The sequence below is a fragment of the Besnoitia besnoiti genome, chromosome II (assembly GCF_002563875.1).
Source record: "Besnoitia besnoiti strain Bb-Ger1 chromosome II, whole genome shotgun sequence".
NCBI classification, from domain to species: domain Eukaryota; phylum Apicomplexa; class Conoidasida; order Eucoccidiorida; family Sarcocystidae; genus Besnoitia; species Besnoitia besnoiti.
This window is the reverse complement of record NC_042357.1, coordinates 4,109,250-4,132,616: the sequence shown is the minus strand read 5'-3', so window position 1 is coordinate 4,132,616 and position 23,367 is coordinate 4,109,250. Positions and strand designations below refer to the sequence as shown.

General features: G+C 57.5%; 5 protein-coding genes across 5 annotated transcripts; 2 read left to right on the top strand and 3 right to left on the bottom strand.

Moving 5' to 3' along the window:
* Positions 1-979: 979 nt before the first annotated feature.
* On the bottom strand, positions 980-3,807 carry BESB_039390 (putative peptidase S15; the record flags this gene model as incomplete). The annotated part of the gene is made up of 5 exons (XM_029362525.1): positions 980-1,308; positions 1,726-1,987; positions 2,354-2,713; positions 3,034-3,183; positions 3,661-3,807. The coding sequence occupies 5 exons, from the start codon at positions 3,805-3,807 to the stop codon at positions 980-982; spliced, it is 1,248 nt and encodes a 415-aa protein (XP_029221490.1).
* Positions 3,808-4,217: 410 nt separating this feature from the next.
* On the top strand, positions 4,218-6,608 carry BESB_039380 (proteasome-interacting thioredoxin domain-containing protein; the record flags this gene model as incomplete). Its single annotated transcript, XM_029362524.1, has 7 exons — positions 4,218-4,227; positions 5,019-5,176; positions 5,327-5,459; positions 5,767-5,792; positions 5,920-6,010; positions 6,284-6,357; positions 6,552-6,608. 7 exons carry the CDS (start codon positions 4,218-4,220, stop codon positions 6,606-6,608), a joined length of 549 nt encoding a protein of 182 aa, XP_029221489.1.
* Positions 6,609-7,933: 1,325 nt separating this feature from the next.
* On the bottom strand, positions 7,934-8,548 carry BESB_039370 (microneme protein MIC6; the record flags this gene model as incomplete). The annotated part of the gene is made up of 1 exon (XM_029362523.1): positions 7,934-8,548. One exon carries the CDS (start codon positions 8,546-8,548, stop codon positions 7,934-7,936), a length of 615 nt encoding a protein of 204 aa, XP_029221488.1.
* A 1,149-nt stretch (positions 8,549-9,697) lies between these two features.
* Positions 9,698-11,533, top strand: BESB_039360 (uncharacterized protein; the record flags this gene model as incomplete). The annotated part of the gene is made up of 11 exons (XM_029362522.1): positions 9,698-9,908; positions 9,968-10,111; positions 10,167-10,196; positions 10,253-10,307; positions 10,365-10,427; positions 10,481-10,623; positions 10,683-10,720; positions 10,778-10,798; positions 10,862-10,936; positions 10,997-11,038; positions 11,390-11,533. 11 exons carry the CDS (start codon positions 9,698-9,700, stop codon positions 11,531-11,533), a joined length of 966 nt encoding a protein of 321 aa, XP_029221487.1.
* Positions 11,534-13,051: 1,518 nt separating this feature from the next.
* On the bottom strand, positions 13,052-21,540 carry BESB_039350 (uncharacterized protein; the record flags this gene model as incomplete). Its single annotated transcript, XM_029362521.1, has 5 exons — positions 13,052-14,497; positions 15,156-15,272; positions 15,832-15,918; positions 16,198-17,405; positions 17,577-21,540. 5 exons carry the CDS (start codon positions 21,538-21,540, stop codon positions 13,052-13,054), a joined length of 6,822 nt encoding a protein of 2,273 aa, XP_029221486.1.
* Between the last annotated feature and the right edge of the window lie 1,827 nt (positions 21,541-23,367).

The window sequence follows — 23,367 nt, the reverse complement described above, 5'->3', positions numbered from 1 at the left end:
GTCAAGAGAGGGAAACCTACGAGGCTGCGCAGGGGTGGGCTCAATGCCAGCAGCGCGCCTGAAATGCAGCTTCTTGTTTTTTATGTTCAACAGCCACACCAAGGTGAGGTTATGGAGAGGCAGAGGGCGCCAGTTGCCCTCCGTGTGGTTCATTCCAGTGCGAAATGAGTGTCAGCGTGTGACGCAGTTCCATCTTGTTTTGAGTCTCTGGTAACATCAGGTTGATTCACATGTAAGCTTTCACGCCCTCCGATTGTGGGGGGGATGCCCTCAGAAGAGTACCAGAGCCGTTGCACGGTGTTTAGTTATTGTATCTGCAATCTTTAAGAGTTGTACAGATCCTTGCTGCTGCAAAGTGTCACAACGTCGCGGCTGACACTGATGCAATCTGCCACTTCTGCGAAGGAAGCTCTCGCTCTGTAGAGAGACGAGCACCGAGCACACACTTGCTAGTGTCTCCAGTGGGCGCTAATTCCACCACATAACCTGGACAATCCACTCAAACTAATTCCGCGTGGTGCAGTCGCTGGAAACTAGCAGCAGGTGGGTAGCTGTACGATTAACGCTCAAATGCAGCAATAGAAACAATCTCAGCCTTCTGAATGTGCGCTCGCCTAAATGCTCGAACCTGAAATGCTTCATTCTCCGCACCTTTACATTCGCACGCGACAAGACGCATTCGCCCCCGCATGCAACAACATTCCAGGACTCCGGCGAGTTATGCACTGACCGCAAGCAGCAGCTTGGCAGTAACCAATGTCGTACGTCTGCCATCGACACGGTGGAAAAACAGGCATTGTGAACTGAGCAGATTCCTTTCGTTTTAAATGCTTGGCAAAGCCAAGTGTGGCTTTCCAGTCTCCCGTAGGGGGCCTTCACGAAACAGTTGGATGACCACATTTTTTGAACAAACTGGTACGCGTTGCCTATAGCTCGGTACGTGCAGATGATAGTTATCAGGCGCGGCTTCTCACAACACCTATGCAGCTGCAGAGCCTCGTCCGACGGATTCCCCTGTCGTTGAACCTCTATGATGCACACTATGCCGTTTCGCGAACGTCATCGAGGTGCCTATCAGATTCTCAAGGTGCGGTGACAGGTAGACGTCAAAGTGGTTTATGGGCATGCGATACAGCTGAGCCAGGGAGCCGGCCTCTTGGGGTGCATCACTCGAGGGGCGTTTCGAGGAAGCTGCCCTGCCACGCGAGTTGATAGCCTCCAGCGCGTCCGCTGTCAGTTTGGGGATGCATGTGTCGTCGAATTCCGCTTCAACAAGTAAGGTCGGGGTCCGAATATGGGCCAGATGATCTGCATTTTCACAGCACCAAAAGACGTCATAGAACCGCATGGCCGAATAGGACTGAATCAGTGGTCGATTGGGTTGTAACTGGGTAATTCCGGCGTGTCGGTTTCCGCAGCAATGAGTATCAAAGGTGCAGGCGCAACTACGGTGAGACACCGTCTGGCCGTGGATGCCCGCGGGCCGACGGAGAAGCGAGGGAAAGGCTCTGGGGGGTGACACTAACACGCTGGCTTCTCCAAACAACATAGGCACCCTACGATTGTGTTTCCCGATAGAGCCCGCTAGGTTCGCTCAAGAGAAAACAGAAGCTGGGGTGACAGGGTCCACTCAATGGATAACAACATAGCGGGCCACGCATAAGCTACTCAAGGGTGTAACACAAAATCAACGACTGCTTACATACTGTGTTCCGAGGCACTTACTAATCGGGCGATATCGAGATGTGTTGAAGAGGGACCTTGCCGCTAGTTCATTGGACCACGTGCCCGTTTCGATCTCGACCGTGGATCGCGCCGACCAAATCTTCAACTCATCGCCTTGGAGCTCCATCGCGGAAAGGCTGGTTGCACCGCGAGATCCGGCGATTTGCACGTAAATGGGCTGCAGCTGGCCGCCTGCCGCCTGTCGCAGCAAGTCTGCGAGAATCGCCGCCACATAGCGCAGCGTCCGAAAGAAAGACCTTTGCTGATCACATTCACACGCACACAGCGAACGAAAAACCAGAGTCAGCCCATCGCTTCATGATGGGCACGTCGCACACAGATCCGCCATTGCCTGCATCCGTCGAATGAAGCGTCAAGGCCTACGCGTGGGGTCCCTCTGCAGTCGAACCCCCTTGTCCTATCGGACTACAAACGCCTCAGGCCCGAACAGTGTGGCAGCTGCAAACTCTTACGGCATTCAATTCAGTAGTCGATAGGCCCCATGGGATCTGGTCAATGCCGCACCCGCGCAAACGGAAGAGATCCTCGGATCCGTCATGTCACACCTTCAGCCCAACCGGCATGAGAAAACGGTCGGCTGTATGCAGGATGTAACCCCGCCGCGTACCTGAAGTGCCTTCTTCATCTGCGCCTTCCCATCAATAAGCGGAACGACTGATGAAACCGTGCGCAGGCTGCGGAATAGCGGGGAATCGCGCTCTTGAGCGAGCTGAGAGGCCAGGACCAGCACGTGCCCGCCTGCGTACGACGTCCCAAAAATGTGGATGTCCAGAGGGTCAACGAGTCCCTGGAACCCGTCAGTATCAACAATATGTTTAAGGACTGCACGGAAGTCCTCCAGCTGCATGTCTGGATCGACGATGTGTCGCGGGGCCCCTCCCGAATAGCCCCATGTCCTGTAGTCAAAAGTGATGACGGCCATTCCGCCTTCTTGAATCTTCTCTGCGAAGCGGACGTCCGCGACGGCCTGGTCAACATACACATAGCAAGCGTCACGCTCGCGATGGTTCACCACATACCCGTGAGGCGGGCAGCAGCGCTGAAACTCCAAAAATTTGAGCTATGCATGGCAAAAATGGCGCCTCATTATGTGCCGCAAGCACCGTGAAGCTGTCAGGTCTACGTGTGCTGGTTTCGTCTTAACTGACATTCGTAGTCTATGCGCGATTTCAGAGAGGTTCTCTCGTTTCGTGTCAAGGTGAGACCTTTGACTGAAGCCTCAATACGCACATGTGCTGTCATACTGCCCGCGTCAGGCGTATGTGTCACAATGGAGCGGTGGCTCACCTTAACTGCTCCGAAGCCGTGAGCGACAACGTAGATTGGGGCCTTCGCGATGGAACTGGCAGGGAGATACAGCCAGCAGTGAAGCATCTCGCCGCCACTCTCTACATACACTGTCCGGCGACCGTAGGCATCCCCATCCGAGGTCCTGCGCTGGACAGCAGGCAAGCGGCAAACATGACAGGCGACATGGTCTGATGTGGCTTACCAGCCCTCGCAGCTGACCAGCTCGTTCTCAGCAAGCTGTGGATAATTTCCGCAGATCCAAGAGATACATAATGGCATGAACGGTGGTTGGACCAGAGAAAGGCAACGCACGCGAGCGCCACCTGAAGGAGAACTTTGATGATGCTCAAGCGGACGAACAAACCCAGTGCGCTTCCTTTCTTATGGTGGTGGATACCACTTTGTGAGCCAGACAGCGCCGATTAGGACCTTAGGGGACTCCCTGTTTTGGGCTCTTCCGGGTGGCGGGCGGCGCAGTGTCACTCATCATATTGCAGACTAATCGGAAAAAGTGTATGGCGCCGGAGACAAAGAAAGTCTCGCGACCAACAAGCAGTTGTCCCGCTGCACCTTCTAGTTAGTCCACGTGTAGGGTGCACATTTGCCTCCTTCTGCGGTGCATACCCACACAGTATATCCATCCGATTCTGTCGAGGCCTTGAAAGGAGGCGGCTTGAAGCGAAGGCCTGGATCGGGAGGGAACAATACGGCCAGAGCCAGCAGGCCGCAGCCCAGGCCTGCCCACGACCAACTCGAGGACGAAAAACCCATTGTGACAAGGCTACAAGGCCTCTGGAGTAAAGAGAGACGATGGCATCTGCCTACAGGTGATCGCAGGTTGCTTCAGCCACGCAAAAGCTTGACCCGCGAGGAAAGGGTGCACAGCCTGATGTGCAAGAAGGCGGGCAAAAACTTGCCAGGATTTGAACACCTTGCAAAAAAAATCACGGGAGCGGTGGCGTTCGTTCCCTTTTTCAGAGACGAGCGACCCCCCCGTGGCCGGAGACTGTGGTGACTTCTATCCTAACTCGTGGAGTCGTCTGCGATTTGCCCGCCTCGTGGCAACAGCCCCTCTTGCCATTTTCCTGTCTCCCTGTCCTCCCCCGTAGCAAAACACGTGCCCAGGGACACAGCCAGCTTTGGCGACGTCCAAGGGAGCCGAAGGGACAGGCCGTCCGACGATGAGCATGAGTGCGGGCTGCATGCGCTGCGTTTGTCGAAGCGCGACTTTGCCCCCGCTGTCCTGAGTTCGTCCTCCACGGACTACGAGACAATGAAACATTATACATACATGCCAACACGGGGCATCTAAAACCCAGAACCAGGCCACAACAGGCTAGTTAACAGAGGGACCGGCTCGGCGCGGCTGTCTACGAAGAGGTGCTGGCCAGCAAGCAGCACGTCCTGCGGCGCAAGTCTGTCACGACTGCCGACTACCAGCCGCAGACACGTCTCGGCAAAAGTGCGGCGTCTTGTAGCATCGGCGTCGTTTTTAGAGCTGGTCGCTCTCGAACAGGCGTGGCATCGGGGCGCCAACGACAGAACGACTACAAGTCCAAGATGGAGGGTGGAAGGTGCGGCACATCGCGCGACGGCAGCACGGGCGAACATGTTCCTGTCGTGCCGCGTCGGTCTCGCGGATGCATCTAAGTCGGTAGAGAAACAAAGCGCAGTGCGATTGGTGCATCGGGCGTGTCTTCGGTTGGGCTGTGTGGCTGTGTTTACTTCGAGGCACCGCGTAGACCAGCCATGTACCGGTGTGCGTCCGCGAAGTCTCCGGTGTCCTGCAGCTGGTGTAGTTTTGCCCGCATCCATTGCCGCTGTGCTCTGCTGGACTGAGCCCTTTCCAGCCTCTTGTCCATTCCCAAATGCTTTCACGTCTCCGAGAGGCGCGAATCGTGTATACTTTTTTGCACTTTGAAATGTTATGCAGGGTGGGGAGCGTACGATGCACCATCTTATTCGACGTAGCGCGTATTGAGTGTGGCATTCTGTTTCCAGCTTGATGCCCCTCATCGATAAATCCAAAGTGGAATGCCTGAACGAAGATGCACAGCACTCCATTCGCGGCATCATCGAAGGAGCTTCAGAGTCGGCATACGTGAGCTCATCGAATGAGGACCCTCAGTTACTTATCAAGGTAAGCGTTTCACGTGTGCGTGGGAGAGTCCCGGAGGAGGGACGCGGCACCTTTCTTTAGTGAAGCGGATACTCGGATGGGGGACGTATGAGCGTTTCTACATGCAATAGAAAATTGAACCCATGTCACTTCTGCTGGATGTCCCCTCAGCTCGGTTTTTCTAACCCCGTAAAGCTTTCTTCCCTAATGATAAAGTCTCCGCCAGGGAGCGCTGAAGCCGGAGAGGTGCCAAAAACTGTCAAACTCTTCACTAACAACCTTGCGATGGGGTTTTCGGAAGCTGGTACGTACGACAGTCGCTCCGCTGTTTCCCGTGCGACGCGTCTGCCCAGCATCGGCGGCCTGGATAGCCGACATCGCCACGATGCAGGAGGCTGCATTGAGAGGGCTCCTCGATTTCCGGAGTAGTGACAGGAGCCGCGTGAAGTGGTTACAGGTCAGTCCTTTCTTCGCATGTAGCTCTGTTCATGTCACCCGCGAAGCGTACGTGCCGACTCTGGTAGATCACATGACTGTCCTCGTGTTGCGCTCCAGTGCTGTGTGACAACATTTGGCGACTGGAGAGCCTGTATCTGTTTGTTTCCTCTCAGAATCTGAAGCTCCAATTCAAGAAGTGGTAAGTCTGCGCGCAATGGATTATGTAGCCTGAAGCTGGTCCGCCAAAGCACGATGCCAGAGAGGTGCGACAGCGTACAGCTGTTACACTCGTGCTGTTTGCTGAATGGCCATGCGGATTTTTACAGACACTCGATGAGAACGAAGTTGAAAGTGGATGCACCATCCCCCTTCGGTTCGTCAAGTTCCAAAATGTCTCCACTCTTGTCATTTTTGTCGGTAGGTCCAGTTTTTGAACCACAACTCCATCTACTCATTTAAGCGAGGGCTAGAATTTGTCGACGATGAGACTTGCTTTTGGAATGATTACGGCTCCTTGGACGTATGGTACCGCAAACGGCACTATTACAACTCAGGTTTCCGGCGGGGGATAGTAATACATTCATTGTTCTAACGGCTTGATTTGAAAAACCAACATTTGTATACAAGCTGTCCGAATATCATGACACCGTATATGGGATGCGTTTTATTACAATGTATTTCCACTTGCAGAAAGTAATAACGGTTCCGATCAGACAAAAATTTCTGAGATTGACGTCTTCGGAGTTCCTACGGAAAAAATGGAAGTAAGCTTCCAGGGGAGGTGACTGACGTATACAGTCGTGAACTCAGTCTGGTGCTTCAGAGCGCTTTCGATGTGCAAGGCAGTAGCCCAGGAGCATTTTCCTCACTGTCCCGTTTATTCGCCTTTCGGCGTCGTAACCTAGTTGCAGTCCGTCAGGGACATGTTGTATCTGCTGCCCGGTGTGTTTGTTAACAGATGAAAGAATGGAAACCCGTGAAAGAAAGTGAAAGGCTCGCTCCAAATGACACCTGATTTGGCGCTAAAGGGACTCCGATATCCGCTACACACTGCGCGGGTGAGGTGGGCACACTCCATTTTCCTTCATCGAAGCATACGACCCCGCCACGCGTATTTGCTTATGCTAGGTTCTATGCTGCATATGGAATTGCCGACTGAGCGCGCAGCGGCTACACCAAGTAACGTACCCGGCCGCCCAACATAATTTTCTGCCTGTAAAAGAAAATGAGCTCACATCTCGCTGCGACTATACCTGCTGTTGCAACTGCTTCAGGATGACTGAGCTGTTGTCGGCTGTGCTTCCTACCAGTTTCGGAGGGGAGCAGGCTCGAGTCACGGAGCCACCGTACCAGATTTATGCGAATCCTTTGTCACAAAAGGAGACCATCCTAACGTGTCAACTGGCTGTGGGGTTATCCACGGGAGCACACACGGGGTGGCAGGGCTGGGGGTTACTACTTTTTATCGCTCACTGCAATCGGTTCCACAATCGAAGCGGTTGGACACCGTATTGTATGGCACAGCCATCATTCCTACAATGCAGGTCGCGCCGGAAACCGTCCCATGAGCCAGTGGCAGTTCCATCGCTCGCGGAAGGCAGTCCAGCGACGCACAAAAGAATTCACATGGCGTTCACGGGTGCGTTCCGAGGTGTTCGCACACAAGCTAATATGTTGCAGCATTTTAAGCCATAGTTGTACCTGGACGCATGGACTGTATAACTCGACAACGCACCAGAGCGCTCTCAGCGAACTATGGCCTCTTGCCCAACGCACTACCATGCCGCCCCAATATCTGCGAGTAGCTTCATTAACTGGAAATAACAAGCGCCGTCACACGTACACGCGTCACACACAAATCATCCGAAGAACTAGAGGGCACATGCCATTCTTACGTGTGTTCCACTGCATTGGTAACAGACGGGGTGTGCACTAGTCTTTGCAAACATACTCCATCTCCCGCCGACGAGCCACCTCCCCCAACAAGAGTAACCTGGCAGCACTGGGCACTCGACAAGTTTCCCTTAAAAGCCTGCAAGCAGTGGCTTCTGTGTGGCAGGTGCCCATTCTGCAGCATGGCGTCTAAAAGCACTGGACGGGGACGAACAAAGCTACAGCTGGCTTATTTTCGACCACTCTCCCAGCTGCGCCGGTCGCCAGCCGGCAGAGGACGTAAAAAGTGCATAAACAACGAATTTTTTAAGTTTAGCCGTACTCGAAAATCACGTAGAGTGAAATGCCTGAAACACAAGTACTGCAAGCGTTGATCAAGGGCGCAACTGGGTGCCGCCTGCTACACAACTGCCAGTGGTTTTTTTTTTCTGTCGACTATATGATGATCTATTCCCACGTTTTATCGTCCACATCAACGAGCACTTCGACGTCCTCAGAGTCTTCGCGCGCCCCTCCACCAGACTCGTATTCCACTTGGTCCCTTTCATCTGCCTTCTTACGCTTCATGGCGTATGCGACACCACCGCCGGCGGCTCCCAGCAGCAACAAGCCACCAATAACTCCTCCCGCAATGGCGGCAGCAGGGCCCCCCTTACCTTCCTCTTTCTCTTCCTTTCTTCCTCCAGATTTTGCGCCATCACTACCAGCATCACCGTCGCTCTGCTCGCTCCGACCAGACCCCCCTGATCCGGCGTGTCCTGAATCTTTCCCGCTTCCCTGGTTTGTGCGCCTTCCTTCGTCTGTGTTCCCTGCGCTGCCTTCAGTTCTACGGCTTGATTCCCCATCCAAGCGGCCTCTGTGTTTTCTTTCTTCGTCTCTACCTGACGGGTACTCGTGCCGATACACATCCTCATCAGACAGATATCCAGTTTCGATCCGCGGTCCTGAGGGAAGTTGGCGAGCGCTCTCCAACGAAGCCTCACATTTGACGTCTCCATTTGCATTGATAGTGGCGTCGAAGTCGGCATTGCATACGCATAAGTGCCCCGCAGTACCTACCATACGGCACTGACGAACTGCTTCTGGAGGCCCGCACGCGTCACTATCGCAATTTTCTTGTTCACATCTCTGATGGGCGTGCTTGTCGATCACCAGACGGTACCCTGGCTTGCAGTCGCACATATAACTGTTATCCACATCGTGGCACGTGCCAAATGAGGAAGGTCCACAAGGGTGAGAGCTACAGGTGACGCGGGAATGTGGCACACTTCCACTAACAGGAAGAATTAAGGGAGACGTGCCGCTATTTTGCAGCACAACCGCCCGCTGTACCGCCGCTAGGCCGACTACACAACATCGAAGCAACCACATTTTGGAGACGCGGCTGGCGACGCGAAGACCACGGCTCCACGATGAACGAGGGAAGCACAACACAGGTGTGGCTAAGGTATATCTGCAGTCGCAACGACAACAGACCAAACGACACTTTTCCTGCCTCCTTGGCCAGCCCAAAAAATCTAGAATGGGTGAAACACCATATTCCGCAATGCGCAACAGCTTCCTCTCACTTACAGCGGCGGCTACACTAGAGTCGATTGCTCATCTCCCATTGCGTCTCTCTGTACCCCATAGCATCGGCAGTCGTCGCGTCGCTAATGCCTAGAGCGGCAACGGCACCGTACGGATCTCGTGGGGGCAGCTCGAGCTCACAACCAGAACGTCACGCGGCACCTTCGCGCCACCGGCTGGACACCGGTGCGGAAGAGTCGGTGATCCAGCACAAACCCGCTATTGCATGCCTCTCTGCAGAGATGTATGGCTACGAGATTGCTTGTGCACAAAAGTCACACGGTACCGCGCAACATCGCGGACGCGGTCCTGATTGCTTGACAGGTTCCAGACGTCAGCAGCTGAAGGAACACGTTGGGAGTCTTCAATCCTTCCCCACGGGGGGATTATAGCTAGAACCTCTTCTGCCATTCCAGCGCAATCCTTAAGAGCGTTATGCACGCTGATAACTTCGTGTATGCGGGTCGCGCGCTGCAGCATGCGTCCACGACAGGTCAGCTACGTGTATTTAGAGTAGCGCATTGGTGTACGTACACCGCCCGCTATGCCGTCAGAATTTCGTTACTGCGAGAGGATCCTGTGACCCCCGCTGCAGCTTCTCGACGTTGCGCGAGCACTTCACCCATCCTTCAATTCGGAACAATGACCTATAGCAAACGCCTCGTACCCCTGTTTAGCTTGGGACTGGCTACAAGTTTCGGCACGATGATTTCTGCTCAGTCTGACATTGCAGGCTTGCCCGGCGACATAGCGGAGGAAGCCAGAGATGTTGCCTTGAGAGCCGAAACAATTCTAAATTTCGCTGACAGAATATATGACAAGTGTTTCACTGTGCCAAACGCGGTTTGCCTCGGTACGCAACAGAAGACGGGAAGTGTCTCTGAGCTGCGTTGAACCTGCCAACATTTCCAGGCGGTACCTCTCAAATCATTACTGCTCCTTTTATCCCAGATGGCCTTAGCGCTTGGTTCACGTTTGATCAAGTTTATCCAGTCGACCAGAGTGGAAACGGCAATCACATGCACAGAGCACCCCGAGCGGGACCACCTCATAATGGTAAAACGCTAACAGACTCCAGAGTGAAATTATCCAAAGTGCGCACCTTCTGCAGGCAGCGGAGCGAGTGCCGCCTTTGTCAACGGTAAGAACAGGAGGCGTCCCTTATCACTATCCCCAGACGAAGCAGTTGAACGCCAGGTGCCAGCGGAACAATAAAGTCGAGTAGCACGCTGGAGACTAGCGATTTTACAGTGTGAGGACATAACGGGAGCAGTGAGTCACTGCCTTGTCATTCCGCCTGCCGCCGCAGCGCCTTTTGGATGTACCTCTTGGGGGATTCAAATGGGTACTTCCGTAACGTCATCTCAAAAGGGTGCGTGAGGCCTACTGACAGATACGTGACGCGACAGACGCAAGTTTCCATAGGAACGACGCGAGCCAGACGCCCACCATTATGCTATATCCGAATACAAGGAAGCTTTCAGTCCGCGTGACAACGACAGACAGCTCTTCAGAAGGACTTCCTTCAAGCGGTTCACTTCCTTTGCGGAGATGGACTCACATTACAGGTAGCTTCCTTGATGAACGGCGATGAGAATGAGGACGTGTCCACCACTGTGTTGCCCAGTTACAGCGAATGGTGTCAGGCTAAAGCTGTTCCTCAACGTAAGCCTCTTATCCTTGTCGTGACAAACGCATTGTTACTTACACTGTTCTACGCAGGGAGTTGAGGACAACGAGGTTGTAAGCCTGATGCTCGACTTTTCCGCAGTACGCACTGGTGACCATATGGAGGCTGCATTCTAGGTGCTCCGAGGAAAGGTGATTCCGAACGCGGGCAACATTGTTGTTGGGTCCACTATGGAAAACTCCGGCTTCGATGTAATGACGTCACAACTGCGTGCTAAAGCCCCAAGGCACTCTGATGAACCAATGGCATAGGGATACATTGATGATCTACGGATATACACTCGTGCTCTACCAGTTAGTGACGAGTTCCACGAAGAAAGAAGCCACTAACCGTGCATATGATGTTGACCAGGAAGGAGAGGTCGCAAGCTTGACCTCAGGTGGCCTCACTGGTATTGCCGATACAGAGCTCGTTTTCCAGGGTGCGTGCACTTTTCACACTGACTGGTAGCTCAGGGTAATGCCCCTCTCTGCCCCAGGTTGCGCGAGCTGTCCTTATGAATCCGCGTTTCACTCTAATCTTTGCGGAGAGCCGGCTGCACACTTATGCTCTCTAAAAGAGCTATATCAGGGTGCGATGCATATAGCTCGAATAAACGGTGAGTACCGGTGGAGCGATATTCTGGTGACGTTCTTCTGACTAAGTGTGGCCCAGGTCTCCTTGCAAACGGTTTAGATATATGGCACAGCGAAATGTCAAGCGGCGATATCGCTGCAGGGGAAAAACGGCTGGCCTTGTGCTGCCGGATTTCCAGCTCGGTGTCCCCGTTAGTGGCAGCAGTTGCATGAGACAGCGAGACGTGGGTAAATCAAAAGGAGCACCACCGATGAACCCGCCAGTTTGTCGGGCATGTGAGCGGAGGCGATTTGCTGACTTGCTGCATTGGCCCGTTCCGTGTCACAACATCTGGGGCATCACCTGGAGGAGCTGCTAACTGTGAGCGTGTGTGGATGAATTTTTGCAGTCTGTTCAGTTGCTTGAAAATGTTGTGGAACTTCTCATCAGTAAAGTTCCCGAGACCGCCAGTTCAAGGACAAATATGACGGACAACAGCGAAACGCATCAAACAATCGGATTCACCTGCCGTTGACCAGCTTATGGGGCGATCTCAAAATTGCTACACACGGCTGGATACAGCACTGCAAGCGTCAGTATACATCATCAGCTGGAGCTCCAGATGCGGCAACGCAGACTTGTGAAAAACGCTGCATAGGATTGGGGCAAGCTAACTCTGTGGTGCAACTGACGTCGGCACAGAAATAAGGAAACGCTGCTTATCGTGCGCTTGTTCAACCACCACGCTCCCTAAAGCTACGGGGTACTGGGATGGTAAGACGATTTCTAGGACCTTCGGCAACCCCGTTGAGGAGGATCCTGCAGAGAATAGAGAGGCAGATGACACTGGTGTGCTTCCACCTAGCGTAGAGCGTATTAAGAAACAGGGGGACGTCTTGCAATTCTCTGTTCACCGCTGGCGCCATATACCCTATATCGGCGGAGCTGCTCTACCTGTTTCATCATCCACCGCAAGATGATCCTTCGCTCGAGCCTGAAACACGACCGTGTTCTCATCGGGCTTCCTCAGAATTCGATCCAATGTGCCGCCTGAACAGCCAGTAACAGACAAGATGGTTACGCCTCCGACGCGGCATTGACACGAGCACGCGTTCTCTGATGTGCATTGCTGATTCACACTTGAGTGCAAGATTATTCTGGCACAGGAGGCTCCGGGATGTATAGACGTGCAAGCGCCTACGTACCGCTTAGGAAAACCTCAGCTTCATACATGTCTTTGTTCACTGCAGTCCTGTAACTAAAGGCGGGATCCGATTGTGCTGCAGAACGATTGGACGTCTCCAACTTATTCTCGAAGAAATTCATCGCTTCATTGCAGCAGCATCTGGCAACATGCTTGGGCTTGGAGTGCTGGCACGTATCACTGAGGTGGGCTGGCCACATTTGTTGTCCCACGGAATTGCACAACATGGAGGAGTGGCCGCACTCGCGTTCACCGTCCTTATCTTGTTGGGCACCGACAGATTGATTCGAGTCACGAAAGGCATCTCCGTTGTAATCATTGTCACAGCAGACTGGGAGCTGCGGTTGCGCCCGCCGTTCTCCTTGTGTCAGGGGGACGCTTGCGCTGCAGGTCGCAAGAAGTCTCAACTGCTTCGAGGTTTCAGGAAGGCATGACCCAATAAGCCAGCCGCTGGTGCCGGAGGATGTGCGGCACCCCTATTCTACAATGGATGGCGAAGCTGCTGCGCTACTTGGCTGCTCAGGAGGAAAGCTGGGGGTTTCAGAGCTTACTGGCTATAATCGGCTCTTCCGTGCAACTGGAGCCCCAGCATCCCATCTCGTATCAGGTGACGCGAGCTGTGAGCTGCGCGCGGCAGCCCAGAGGGCTCTCGCGCGCCTTCCTCGCGACTGGCTCGGTCTCTGCGCCACTGGACGTCATTCCCGTTTGGCGTCGAGCGGTGCTGTGTACCCCGGGGTCCGCTCCATCCGCGGAGATGCTGAGAGCCTGATACCTCGGACGAGGCGCGGATGTCGTCTTGGCAGAAACCTTCCTTGCCGTGCACGCGGTTCTGTGCGCACTGCTGGGGGAACCAGATTTCTCCCTCTGCGTGGTTTGAGGGCTTCCGCGTCGTCAGGGAGCGCGAACTCGCCCGCTCGTTCGGAGTCACTGCGCTGTCGCTCTCCAGAGTCCACCTCCCGTCTCCGGCGCCGCTGCTCCAGTAATGAACAGCTGGACCTTTTGGCAGCTGCTGCATTGGTCTCGCAGCCTCCGTTGAACCTTCCACAGTTTCACATGAAGGTAGTTGTGGATCCTGAGTGTTCAGACGTAGACACTCGGCCACTTCCCAGAGCAGCAAGCCTCCGTCGCGACCCGACACAGAGACTAGGTACTCTCTGTTCACCGCAGGGAAGCTCTGTGGTTCCTCCGTGGCGTGAGAGGAGCTCTGCCGCCCGCGCAGGAAGGAGGAGGCGCCTGGACACGAGCAGAGCCAGAGCAGGGCTGTTGGCGGCGCGTCGTAGACGATTCGCTGCGGCGCGACGCGCGCGGAGTGAAGGGCGGACCGCAGGGTCGCCGCAAGCTGAGTCTCGTCTCGCGTTTTGCCATCGTGGGGGGAGTGCGCTTCACCATCTGCAGATTTTGGCTGACCGCGAAAGCCTTCCCAGTTGAGAACAACGTTTCGTGCGTCCGCAGGGTCCCCGCGGGTGTCACGAGACCCGCATTCGTCGCGCTCGCCACAGGATCCAATTCGTCGGGACTGCGAGGGCGAGCGCTTGAAGAGACCGGCTAGGCCTGCCCCTCTGAGGAATGGTGCCGCTTCAGGGAGCGGCTGTATGCACGAGCGGGCTGAGGGTGCGCAATGGCGTTGCCCCACCGCTGCCTCCTCTCTCTCGTCGGTTTCAGAGGACCAGGGAAAGAAGGGAAGTCGCCCTCGGCCTGCGGGCCTCTGCGCAGAGTCTCGGCGGATCGGAGCTACCCCAGCCGGTCTCTCATGCAGAGGATTCTGACGGCCCGTGCGGCTCGGCGACCGCGATTCGCCTTGGCCCCTGCGCAGATTTTGCTTCTCGCTGTTGGAGCAGAAGGAGGAGGCAGCCAGCGAGCTCTCGAGCGGCAGACGGCGCCATGGCGCAGGCAGGGTGACGCACGCAAGCGTATGCTCGGCGGGATGGTAGAAGGCGACGAGGAAGGCCGAGGCTGGCGACACGCCCTGGTGATACGGGCCTGGAAGGAGCGTCTGCGCGCACCACAGGAAAGGCGAGAAGGACCTGCCAAAATCTCAAGCGCGGGCTGCTAGCTTGGAGTCCCCCTCGGGGGGAGGGGTTTCGACGCCTGAGAGAAGGGACACCTGCGGAGAAGGACAACCTGTTGAGGACGGCAAGACCAGAGGGCGAGCAAAGACATGCACGTGTGAGTTTCCAGCGACTAACGTCGCCGCTCTAAACTGCGTAGGACAGCACGCGCTGTGGGAGACTTGCCGCGCCTGTCCTCGCGGAGCTGGTTGACATGTACATGCATACGCGTTCTAGCACGAGTACACGCAAATGGAATGCTGCGTGTGCCCCAAGATTAGCGCCTCGGCTGAATGACTCCTCTACGCAAACCGTCGTCATGAAGCCTGCACAGGTACAGCCGTCTGCGCATACACTCTCCAGCGAAGCAGTTGACGCTGAACGAGGAGTGCCTGTGGGAGCATAAAATAAATTGCAACGTGCGCGGGAAGACGAGGGAAATTCTAGTTGCTCGCGGTGAATCGGGATCTCAGGTCTAACGATATGGACGACACAGCGGCCTTCGAGGCTTCTCGTAGACGTAGGTTGCAGAAGACGTTGCCTGTGTCGGCGTCTCTATGAAGAGAGGACGCCGAAGCAAAGACGGAGCATCGCTCCACCGACCTTCGCCGCTGCGGCCTCCAGGGCTGTTCGACCCCCGTGCGTCCGCCCGCGTAGGGCGCCAGGGGCCCGGAGGGCCAGCGGAGACATCCAGGGGAAGAAGCGCGTGAAGGGCGAGACCTGCGCGGACACCAGAACGGCACACTCGGGCTGGAGCATGACTGCAACGAGACTTTAGAATCTTAAGAGGCAGTGCAGAGACGGCCAAGAGGCTCCCGTCGCACTTTGGTGGCGAGAGAAGAAGATACCGCGTTCGCAGAACGCAAATGGAGAGACAGCTCAGCCGCTGCGACCCTTGTGCCCGCAAGGCGAAGGGATAGAGGTGAGAAAGCCGCATGCGACAGAGACAGCTAATCAGGAAGACTACCGGGCGATCCTAACACACAGGCCACTCCCTTTGGGCCCTGCACAGGCGGGCGGGGGGGGGGAGGGGATGAGCGTGAGACGCCAAACGACAGAGACAAAGATAGAAAATAGAGGATGGGCTGCTTCCAGCGGACACCAATTCATGGGATTGCGCTTCACACCAAGAGAGCTCACGCCCCCTCCCCAAGCGAGAAGCCCGACCTGCACACGGCGCAGAAGCCTAGCGCTTCAGAACGAGGCCAGAGGCGCCACAGAAAGCCTGTGAACGGCCTTTCGCCTCCGGAGGGAAGGCACTGCGAGGCAAGAATCTCACTTGAGAGAGACTTTCGTCTGCCGGTCGTCGTCCGCTGGGCACGTAGAAGGCGGCGAGCGTCCCGTCCGTCGCTTGGCAGAGGAGCAGCTGAGAGAACGCAGAGGAGGCTACAAGTGCAGCTTCGTTTGTGAGAGAAACTCAAACGAACATAGAAGACACTCTGGCGTGTGCGTCTGTGAGCCTCCAAGGACGAAATTAAAGCCGGCTCGTCTGTGGGTACACCAACACAGAGCCGCAGCGCGGCAACAGACGGCGGCCGTTGTAAGCGTCAACAGTATTCGGCGCGGCACTCTGCCACGACGCGGAGACACAGTCGCCGTATGTGCGGTCACTTTAATGTCTTTCCATTCGTTTCTGACTCCTCACCTCCTCGTATTCGCGCGCGACCTCGGGAGTCCTTGCGCCTGCCGAAGAGGCCGTTGTGCACCGCGAGGCGACGCCGCGGGCCCCAGGGGTGGAGGAGGAGAAAAGGAGAGAAGACCAGGAGGCAGTGGAAACAGAAGCAAAACGATAACAGGAAGACTCTTCGGGCGCCACTGAGCGCTTTGCCAGACCGGCGAAACGAAGAACACAGACGGGCGCCGCCGAAGGAGGCGAGAGATACAGCTGAGGAAAAAGGAAAATTGGGAATGTAAGAGACGGCCCAAAAACACATGCCAGACGGCGGCGGAGAGCCCCGGAGCCTATCTGACTGAAAGCCGATTCGGAATTCCGCTTCAGCGCGGGCGACTCCAGTCCGTCTTGCCAGGTGCGAGGTGTACGCACACCGCCTCCGCGGCAGCTGAGCGGGCGGCGAGACAGGGCCGCCGGCCGCTCTTGGCATTCGTCACCTGCGCCTGTCGGCCACACGTAAAGGAGTTCGCAGTTGGCAGGGAAGCCTTCTTCCCCGTCAGAGAAAAGCGTGAAGACTCGCGGACTCGAGTATCTTCGTGCGGAGCCTGCTACGGCCCCGCCGCCATTCTTTTGAAATCCTGACCTTGCGCGTTCCTGCGTCGCGGACGCGTCGCCTCGCTCTGCATCGCCCACTTCCGCGCGGTCGGTCTCTCCGCAGCCCAAGACGCCGCAGCCGCACGGAGGCGAAGCAATGCGCCAGTCTCTCGAGAAGAGGAAAGAAGGACAGACGGGAGCAACGGCAGGCGACGCGCGGTCGCTGGGGGAGACCTCGCCCACAGCCAGACACTGGACGCCCGCACCATGGTAGGCGACGGCGAGCCACGAAGGCGCGGAGGCGCGGCCGCCGAACGCGAGCGCCGCGACTCTCGCCGCGGCTTTTTGAGGCCGGCAGTAGGGCGCGGAAGCAAGGCAGACGCGCACCGAGAGCGGCGCGCTCCCCGCGAGAGACGTGGAGGATGGCGAAGCTCGTGGCGTGTGACCGGGCTGAGGAGACGAAGAAAGCGCGACAAGGAACAGCCAGACGGTGCCGTCATCGCAGCCGACGGCGAGCCAGGCACCGACCGAAGGCAGAGAAGCGCAGCGGAGAAGCCCAGAGGGCGACGGCGGCGAGGCCCCGGGGAGCCGCTGGGGCGTTGAAAGCGCGACCGCGGAGACACCGGACTCAAAGAAAATGGGGAGACCTGAAACACATGCGGAGCGAAAGCCTTAATCTCAGACATGGACGGCGAGCAGCGAAAAAGGTGAGGGAAGCTCGAAAGTCTCGGGAAGGACGGATGACGGAAAACGGAGAGGAGAGCTTTCTCTTGACATTGCAGCCGCACACCCTCTAGCAGGGTTGTGTTTTCTCTCACCTGTAGGCCGCAGACTATCGCTGTCCGCATCGACCGTCCAGCACTGCGCCACGCCTCCGACCGCGCATTTCCCTCCTACGACGAAGAAACTTCCGCAGCGCGCGGCGATTTCTTCTTTCATTTCCTTTATCTGGCGCATGTCGGTCGCGCTCGGTTTGCGGGTCTCGCGGATCTCGCTCCGCTCTCTTTGCGGCGCCTCTGCGGCCTGAAGGCCGCGGGTGTCGCCACGGCGCCCCTCCGCGCCCTCGTCCCCGATTTGCCTCCCTCCCCGAGCTGCGTCTCTTCTTCGCAGGCGGTGGGCACCTCGCTCGTCGCGGTCTTCTGCTCCCTGGCGCAGCGCTTCGTCGCCTTCGCCGGCCGCCTCGTCGCTATGTACGTACAGCGCGAGCGGAGGCGCGGCCGGCACCGCGAGCGAGGCCGCGGCGTCCGCAGTCCCCCATGGCTTCTGTGCCAGGAGCCGAGAAGAGGAGACGCAGAAGGGCGCGACCGCGAGGGAAAGAATGTGGCTCTGCGTGACGAGGACCACAGTAGGCGCAGACGAGGGCCGCGCGGCGCCGGCTGCCGGCAGCACCGCCCAGCCCACGAGCGCCGCGAACTGTGCAGGGATCCACGGAGAAATTCGAGAAGGCTGCGAAAAAGCGGCGGGCAATGCGCGTGAAGCGCAAGGCGTCGCGGGAGCGGTCGTAGCTGTCGTCGCGCCCGGGTAGTGGCAGTCCCCAGGCGATGAGAAGGAATCAGACAGACTCGGCAGAGAGAGACCGCCCGCAGAAGCGCCGGCCGCGGAGACCCACGCAGGGACCGGAGAGGCCTCTGAGGAGAGCGGGAGAGACGACTGCCGCGCCGGGACGTGAGGAAGAAGACTGGGGCTTGCGCGACGCGAATGAAAACACAAGATCTCGCGGACGTGCAGCGAACGCCGCTCGGAGTTGGACTGGGCAGCAGGCGCTGCGCGAGGTTCTTGCAGCTCGCGTGGAGGCGCGCGGGGTGACGTGGAGGCGGCCCCATGAAAGTTCAGGGTGGTGGGCTCAGGCGAAATCCGAAGGCGCGGCGAGAGACCTCTCAGGGAGCTGTCGACTCCGCTGTCTATCGCCAGCGGCGACCGGCCGGAGAAAGTCGATGCGGCGGCAGGCCACAAATCGCCCTCGAAGCCGAGAAGACAGACAGATCGGCTCTCTTTATCGCGTGGCGAAGGAGAATGCTTCCTGTTGATGGTAAGTGACCGGCACGGCGAGGCGCTGAATTCCCTCTTCCACGCTCCGCGGGCCTCCATCCTTGGCTCCTCAAGCCCCGGCTGGTGTTCTGTCGCCCTTTTTCTGACTGCGTGCCTTGAGAGATTCCGCCTTGCGGGTCTCGAAGACGCGGCCCGTGGGGTCGCGGCGCCAGCCGCAAGCGCCCGTGGCCGCCCAAAGGCCGCTGCGTAGCTGCTGCGCGGCGTGCGCACGGGCCTATCAAAGACGCGGTCGGCAAACGGGGCCGGGGCGGGGCGCGAGAGCGCCTTCTGCTGGCGACAAACTGCAGCTGGCGTCTTCCTCATCCTCTGGAAGTCACCTGGCCGTGCGGCGGGGGAAACCGCCCCTCTTCGCGGAGTCGCAAAACACGCCGAGGGACAGCGCGTCGAGTATAAGGAAGCACGAGACGAAGGCTGCGTCGGCGGCGTGCGTGTCTCGTCCGCCAAATGCTTCTCCTCGGACTTCTCGAATCCCCACGCTGTTCTGCCGAGGTCGCCGTCTGTCGGGGTTCCTTCGGCTTCGTCTCCCGAGCTGTCGCCTCGATAAAACCGCGCTGGGAAGCGCGGGCCTCGCGTTAGCCTTCCCCCCCCTGCTCTCGACGCAGGCGCCAGCGACTTCCGCGGCGTGAGGCAGCCCGAACTGGCGTCAGTAGCGTCTCTTGCAGGCCTCACCTTCGCCTCCGTCGCCTTTGCGGCTGTCTGGCTTTTCGCCCCCCCAGCGCTGAGCCGTTGAGCGTTCGGTGAGCAAGGCTTGAGGCGCTGCGAAGCGCCGGTCGTGCGCAGAAGCGTCAGAGTACCGTCCCGAGTGGCGACGAAGAGCAGCGTCTTGTGGAAGGGCACGAGGAGACAGATGCACGGCAGAGGCGCGGGCGAGAGCGAAGAGACCGCGACGGCGCGCACGGCTGTCAACCCGCGGAAAATGAACACGACGCCCTCCGCGGTGCCTGCGAGGAGCTCGCGGGACTCGGGCAAGAAGGCGGCGGCAGTGACGAGCGGGGGAGCAGCGGACGGTTGCCGGAGCGCGGCGGCAGGCAAACCTGGAAAGCGAAACGGAGGCTGCAACGAGCCGCGAATCGAGCCAGAAGCAGGCGGACGCGCTGAGGTGGTCGCGCGCACCGACTCGCCGAATCGCCCTGACGCACACCTCGCGCGCGGCCTCGAGCTTGCGGAAGAAAAAAACGCTCCGGAGGCCAGCGACCCTCTGCTGCCACCACGTGTACATACACCGCGCGACGAGGCGGATCGCACGTCATGAGAGAGGAAGGCCGGACCAAAACAGCAGCTGCGGAACGAAGGAGGCGCCATTTCGTCTTCGGTGGCGTCCTCCCTGCGGCTGCCGTAGCCGCCGCGCTCGTCTCGGCGGGCGCGAGTCGAATTCAGACTCGCTTCCGACCGCCTCGGCATCAGAGTCCACAGGCGCAGGTGGCCTTGGCCGAAGGTCGCGAAGCGCGTGGCAGAGGAAGAAGACAGAAAACGGGACGAAAGCGCGCGCGAGAGAGATGGATACGACGCCGTCGTCACCGCAGGCTCCACCGCGAGCCCGAGGACCGGCTGCCGTCCGCAGTCCACGACGAAGTCCGGAGAGAGCAGGGCGCGGGGGCCGCGGCCTGCGACAGAAACCCTGTCGAGCGACCACGGAGGAGACAGACCAGGGCCGGCCCGCGACGCGAAGGGTGGAGTGCCTGAGTGCAGCGTTCGCCGCAAGTTCATGTAGCCCACAATCGAGTGCTTGCTGTCGCGAATAAGAAGCAAGAGGCCCAGGCGCGCAGTCATGAAGGCCGTCGAGACGACTTCCGCGCGCGCCGCGAAATCCAGAGGGAGGCGGGCGCGCTCTTGCAGCGTGTAGGGACACCAGATAGAAGCAAAGTGCGAAGTGTGCGGCGCCGGACGCTGCGTCGAACAAACGACGCCGAGCGAGGCCGAGAAGGACAGCGTCGTCACGCCAGCTGTATGTACACTGTAGACAAGGGGACGGGTTGCTCCGCGCGCGGGCGTTGAAGCGTCACACTCGCGACGCGCTGTAAAGGGAAGCGAAGCAGATGGCAGCGCGCAAAACGCCTGACGAGGATCCTCGCTCTCTCCGCATCCCGAGTCTGCAACGCGTTCGTCGCCTCGCGGTACTCCTGAATGGGGCCAACGAGGCCTCGACTCCTCCGGAAGCGGAGTAAGCACGACAGAGGAACCGCAGCACGTGAGTAGACTCCAAGCAGCTCGCGAGGCTTCAGGGCGCGTCTTTGATGGTGCCTCTGCGCTGCATGGCGACGCGGCGCGACTCATGCCGTCCCTCCTGCGCGGAGATACTCCTGGGCAAGGCGAATGACTCTGCGGCGATCTGCGGGCTCGGCTCGAGAGGGAGCGCGAGAAGCGCCATGAAGAGACACCGGACGAAGGCGGAGGAGGAGGGATGAGGAGAACTGTTTGCGGAGTGTGGGTCGCGAACGCTGCGGCGCAACCGGCGAGCTTAAGAGAGGGAGAACTCGGCGCTGAGGGGTGAGGGGCGGTCGGAGGCGAATCAGAGACCGAGGGAGAGAAAGGCGCTCCGTCCAGCCCCGACATCACGTGCGCGCACCGCGGAGACGACTGCGATACGCTTGGTAAAGCTTCCTTTTGCCGCAGAAACGCATTCGGCTGTCTTCTTCCCTCGTTAGGGAAGTCGGCTCGCGGGCCTCCTGGCGACCCGCGCGGCGTGCAAGGGGGGAGGGCCCCCCACGGAAACGCTCGGCCGTCGCCCTCCATGATTCGGCGACTGCACTGACGGAGGCGAATCAGGGCCTTTGCAAGAGGTGAGAAAACGAACCATGCGATAGGCGAAGAGACAAGCAGAGGCGGAAGCCTCAGAGCAGAAAGCGGAGAGCAAGCGTAGCGGCAACTCGAAATCCGCAAAGGCTACGATCTGCCGGATACGAGGAAAGAGGGAACCGCAGAGGACGCGGCCTCCAGAGAGACACGCTCGCGTCGAGAAGGGAGAGAGCAGGCGGCCGCGAGAGACCAGCGTATAAAGAAATCTGTGCCGAGTGGCGCTCCGACGCGGCGGGACATCAACGTGCCTATCAACGCGTTGAACGTGCGTCTCACGTTCGAGCTAGCCTCGGCTAGACCGCAGGAGGCGCCGCGGAAGTTCACGGGTTTATAGGAGATGAATAGCAGAAGAAAAAGAGTCTTCGTGGGGTAGACCACCAGCAGAAGCTTTGAATCTAGCATTTCGCTTTGGTCAAAGCTACACGCTGCAACCACGACTCCTTACGACTTTCATAATGGGGTGCCAGGGCTTACGAGTCACGTCTCATTTTCTAATCTGCTGCACGCTGTACTCTCACTTCAACTAAATCAAATCGCCTAATAGATAATAGGATTCATGCGTCATAGTCGAGGTGCGTTTTCCCATGCAAACAGAAGCGCCGAATATGAAGAGAGCGAAGGCTGCGCCCACTGTCAAATCCTTACTCTATCTACCTATTCTGCGTCTCCCTGTGTAGCTAGAGGTATACGACATATATTCAAATTTATCCGTGATATAGCGTGTTTTTCTAGACGTAATCAGCGTTTTGGTGTGCGTCAACGCTGATTCCGCAGAAGTGACCTGGGGTTGCCCAACAACGGCATATCATGTCAAGTGACTCAAGTTTGAGAAAGCGTGATAGAAGACTGTACTCATGTTTTAGGCGTCCAGGCCTGAATGAGACAGCGGAAATATCTGTATGAGGCACTTTTGCTTTCGGACTTCCGTTCACAGAAAAAAAGCTGCAGCTTATTCAGTTTTGACACTGCCGACCTCGTGCGGAATGAGAGCTTTGCCGCCGAACGAGAGCGTCTCAGTGCGCTCTGCTTTGAGCCGCCTGCTCGATGAAGGGAGTAATGACGGTTCTCCAAATTATCTTGAATTGGAAAAGAAACCGGGAAAAGCTGGTGTGCGGGTATCGCCAAAGAGCTCGACGAAACCGTGCAGCGTATAGCAGGACAAAGGGAGGGCGCCGATGCCTTTTTCCGCCCACATGCTACGCAGAACGACAAAAACTGGCACGATTTTCAACTTTTCCGCTCCAAAGTTGAAAGCGTTAGATGCCTGCGAGGCAGGCTATGAAGGGAGGCCAACTGAGTCACTCTCTACATTGCTAAGCCTTGAGTCTTTGCGGGTTGCCGCGGCGATGCCTCTAGGAGAGTGTGAGCACAGTAAGACCTTGAGATCAGACGCTTGCGCGAACGCAACTTTACGACGTCCTTCAAGCAGTTCCCTCCTCTTGAGCCCATTCCCGAGACTACAAGGAAGCAGGCCGCTGAAAAGCCGTTAGCCCACGGAAAACAACAGTTCTAAAAGCGAAGGCTTAGGTGTGTCGCGAAACTCTCTGCATGGCGACGCGACGCGCCAGGCGTTGGTACGCGTGCACCAAATACCCCGAGCTCTGTTTGAACAGCCGCTCCAGAAGAGACTTCTCTGCTAGATCTAGACACTCTTGCTTCCGTGAATCACGTAATCCTTTAGGGGGAAGGCGCTTAGCACCTCTTCAGTCGCGCTTTTGAGCCGCGCTCTTAACCGTGTGGCGGAATCGCTAGGGAGGCCTCGCA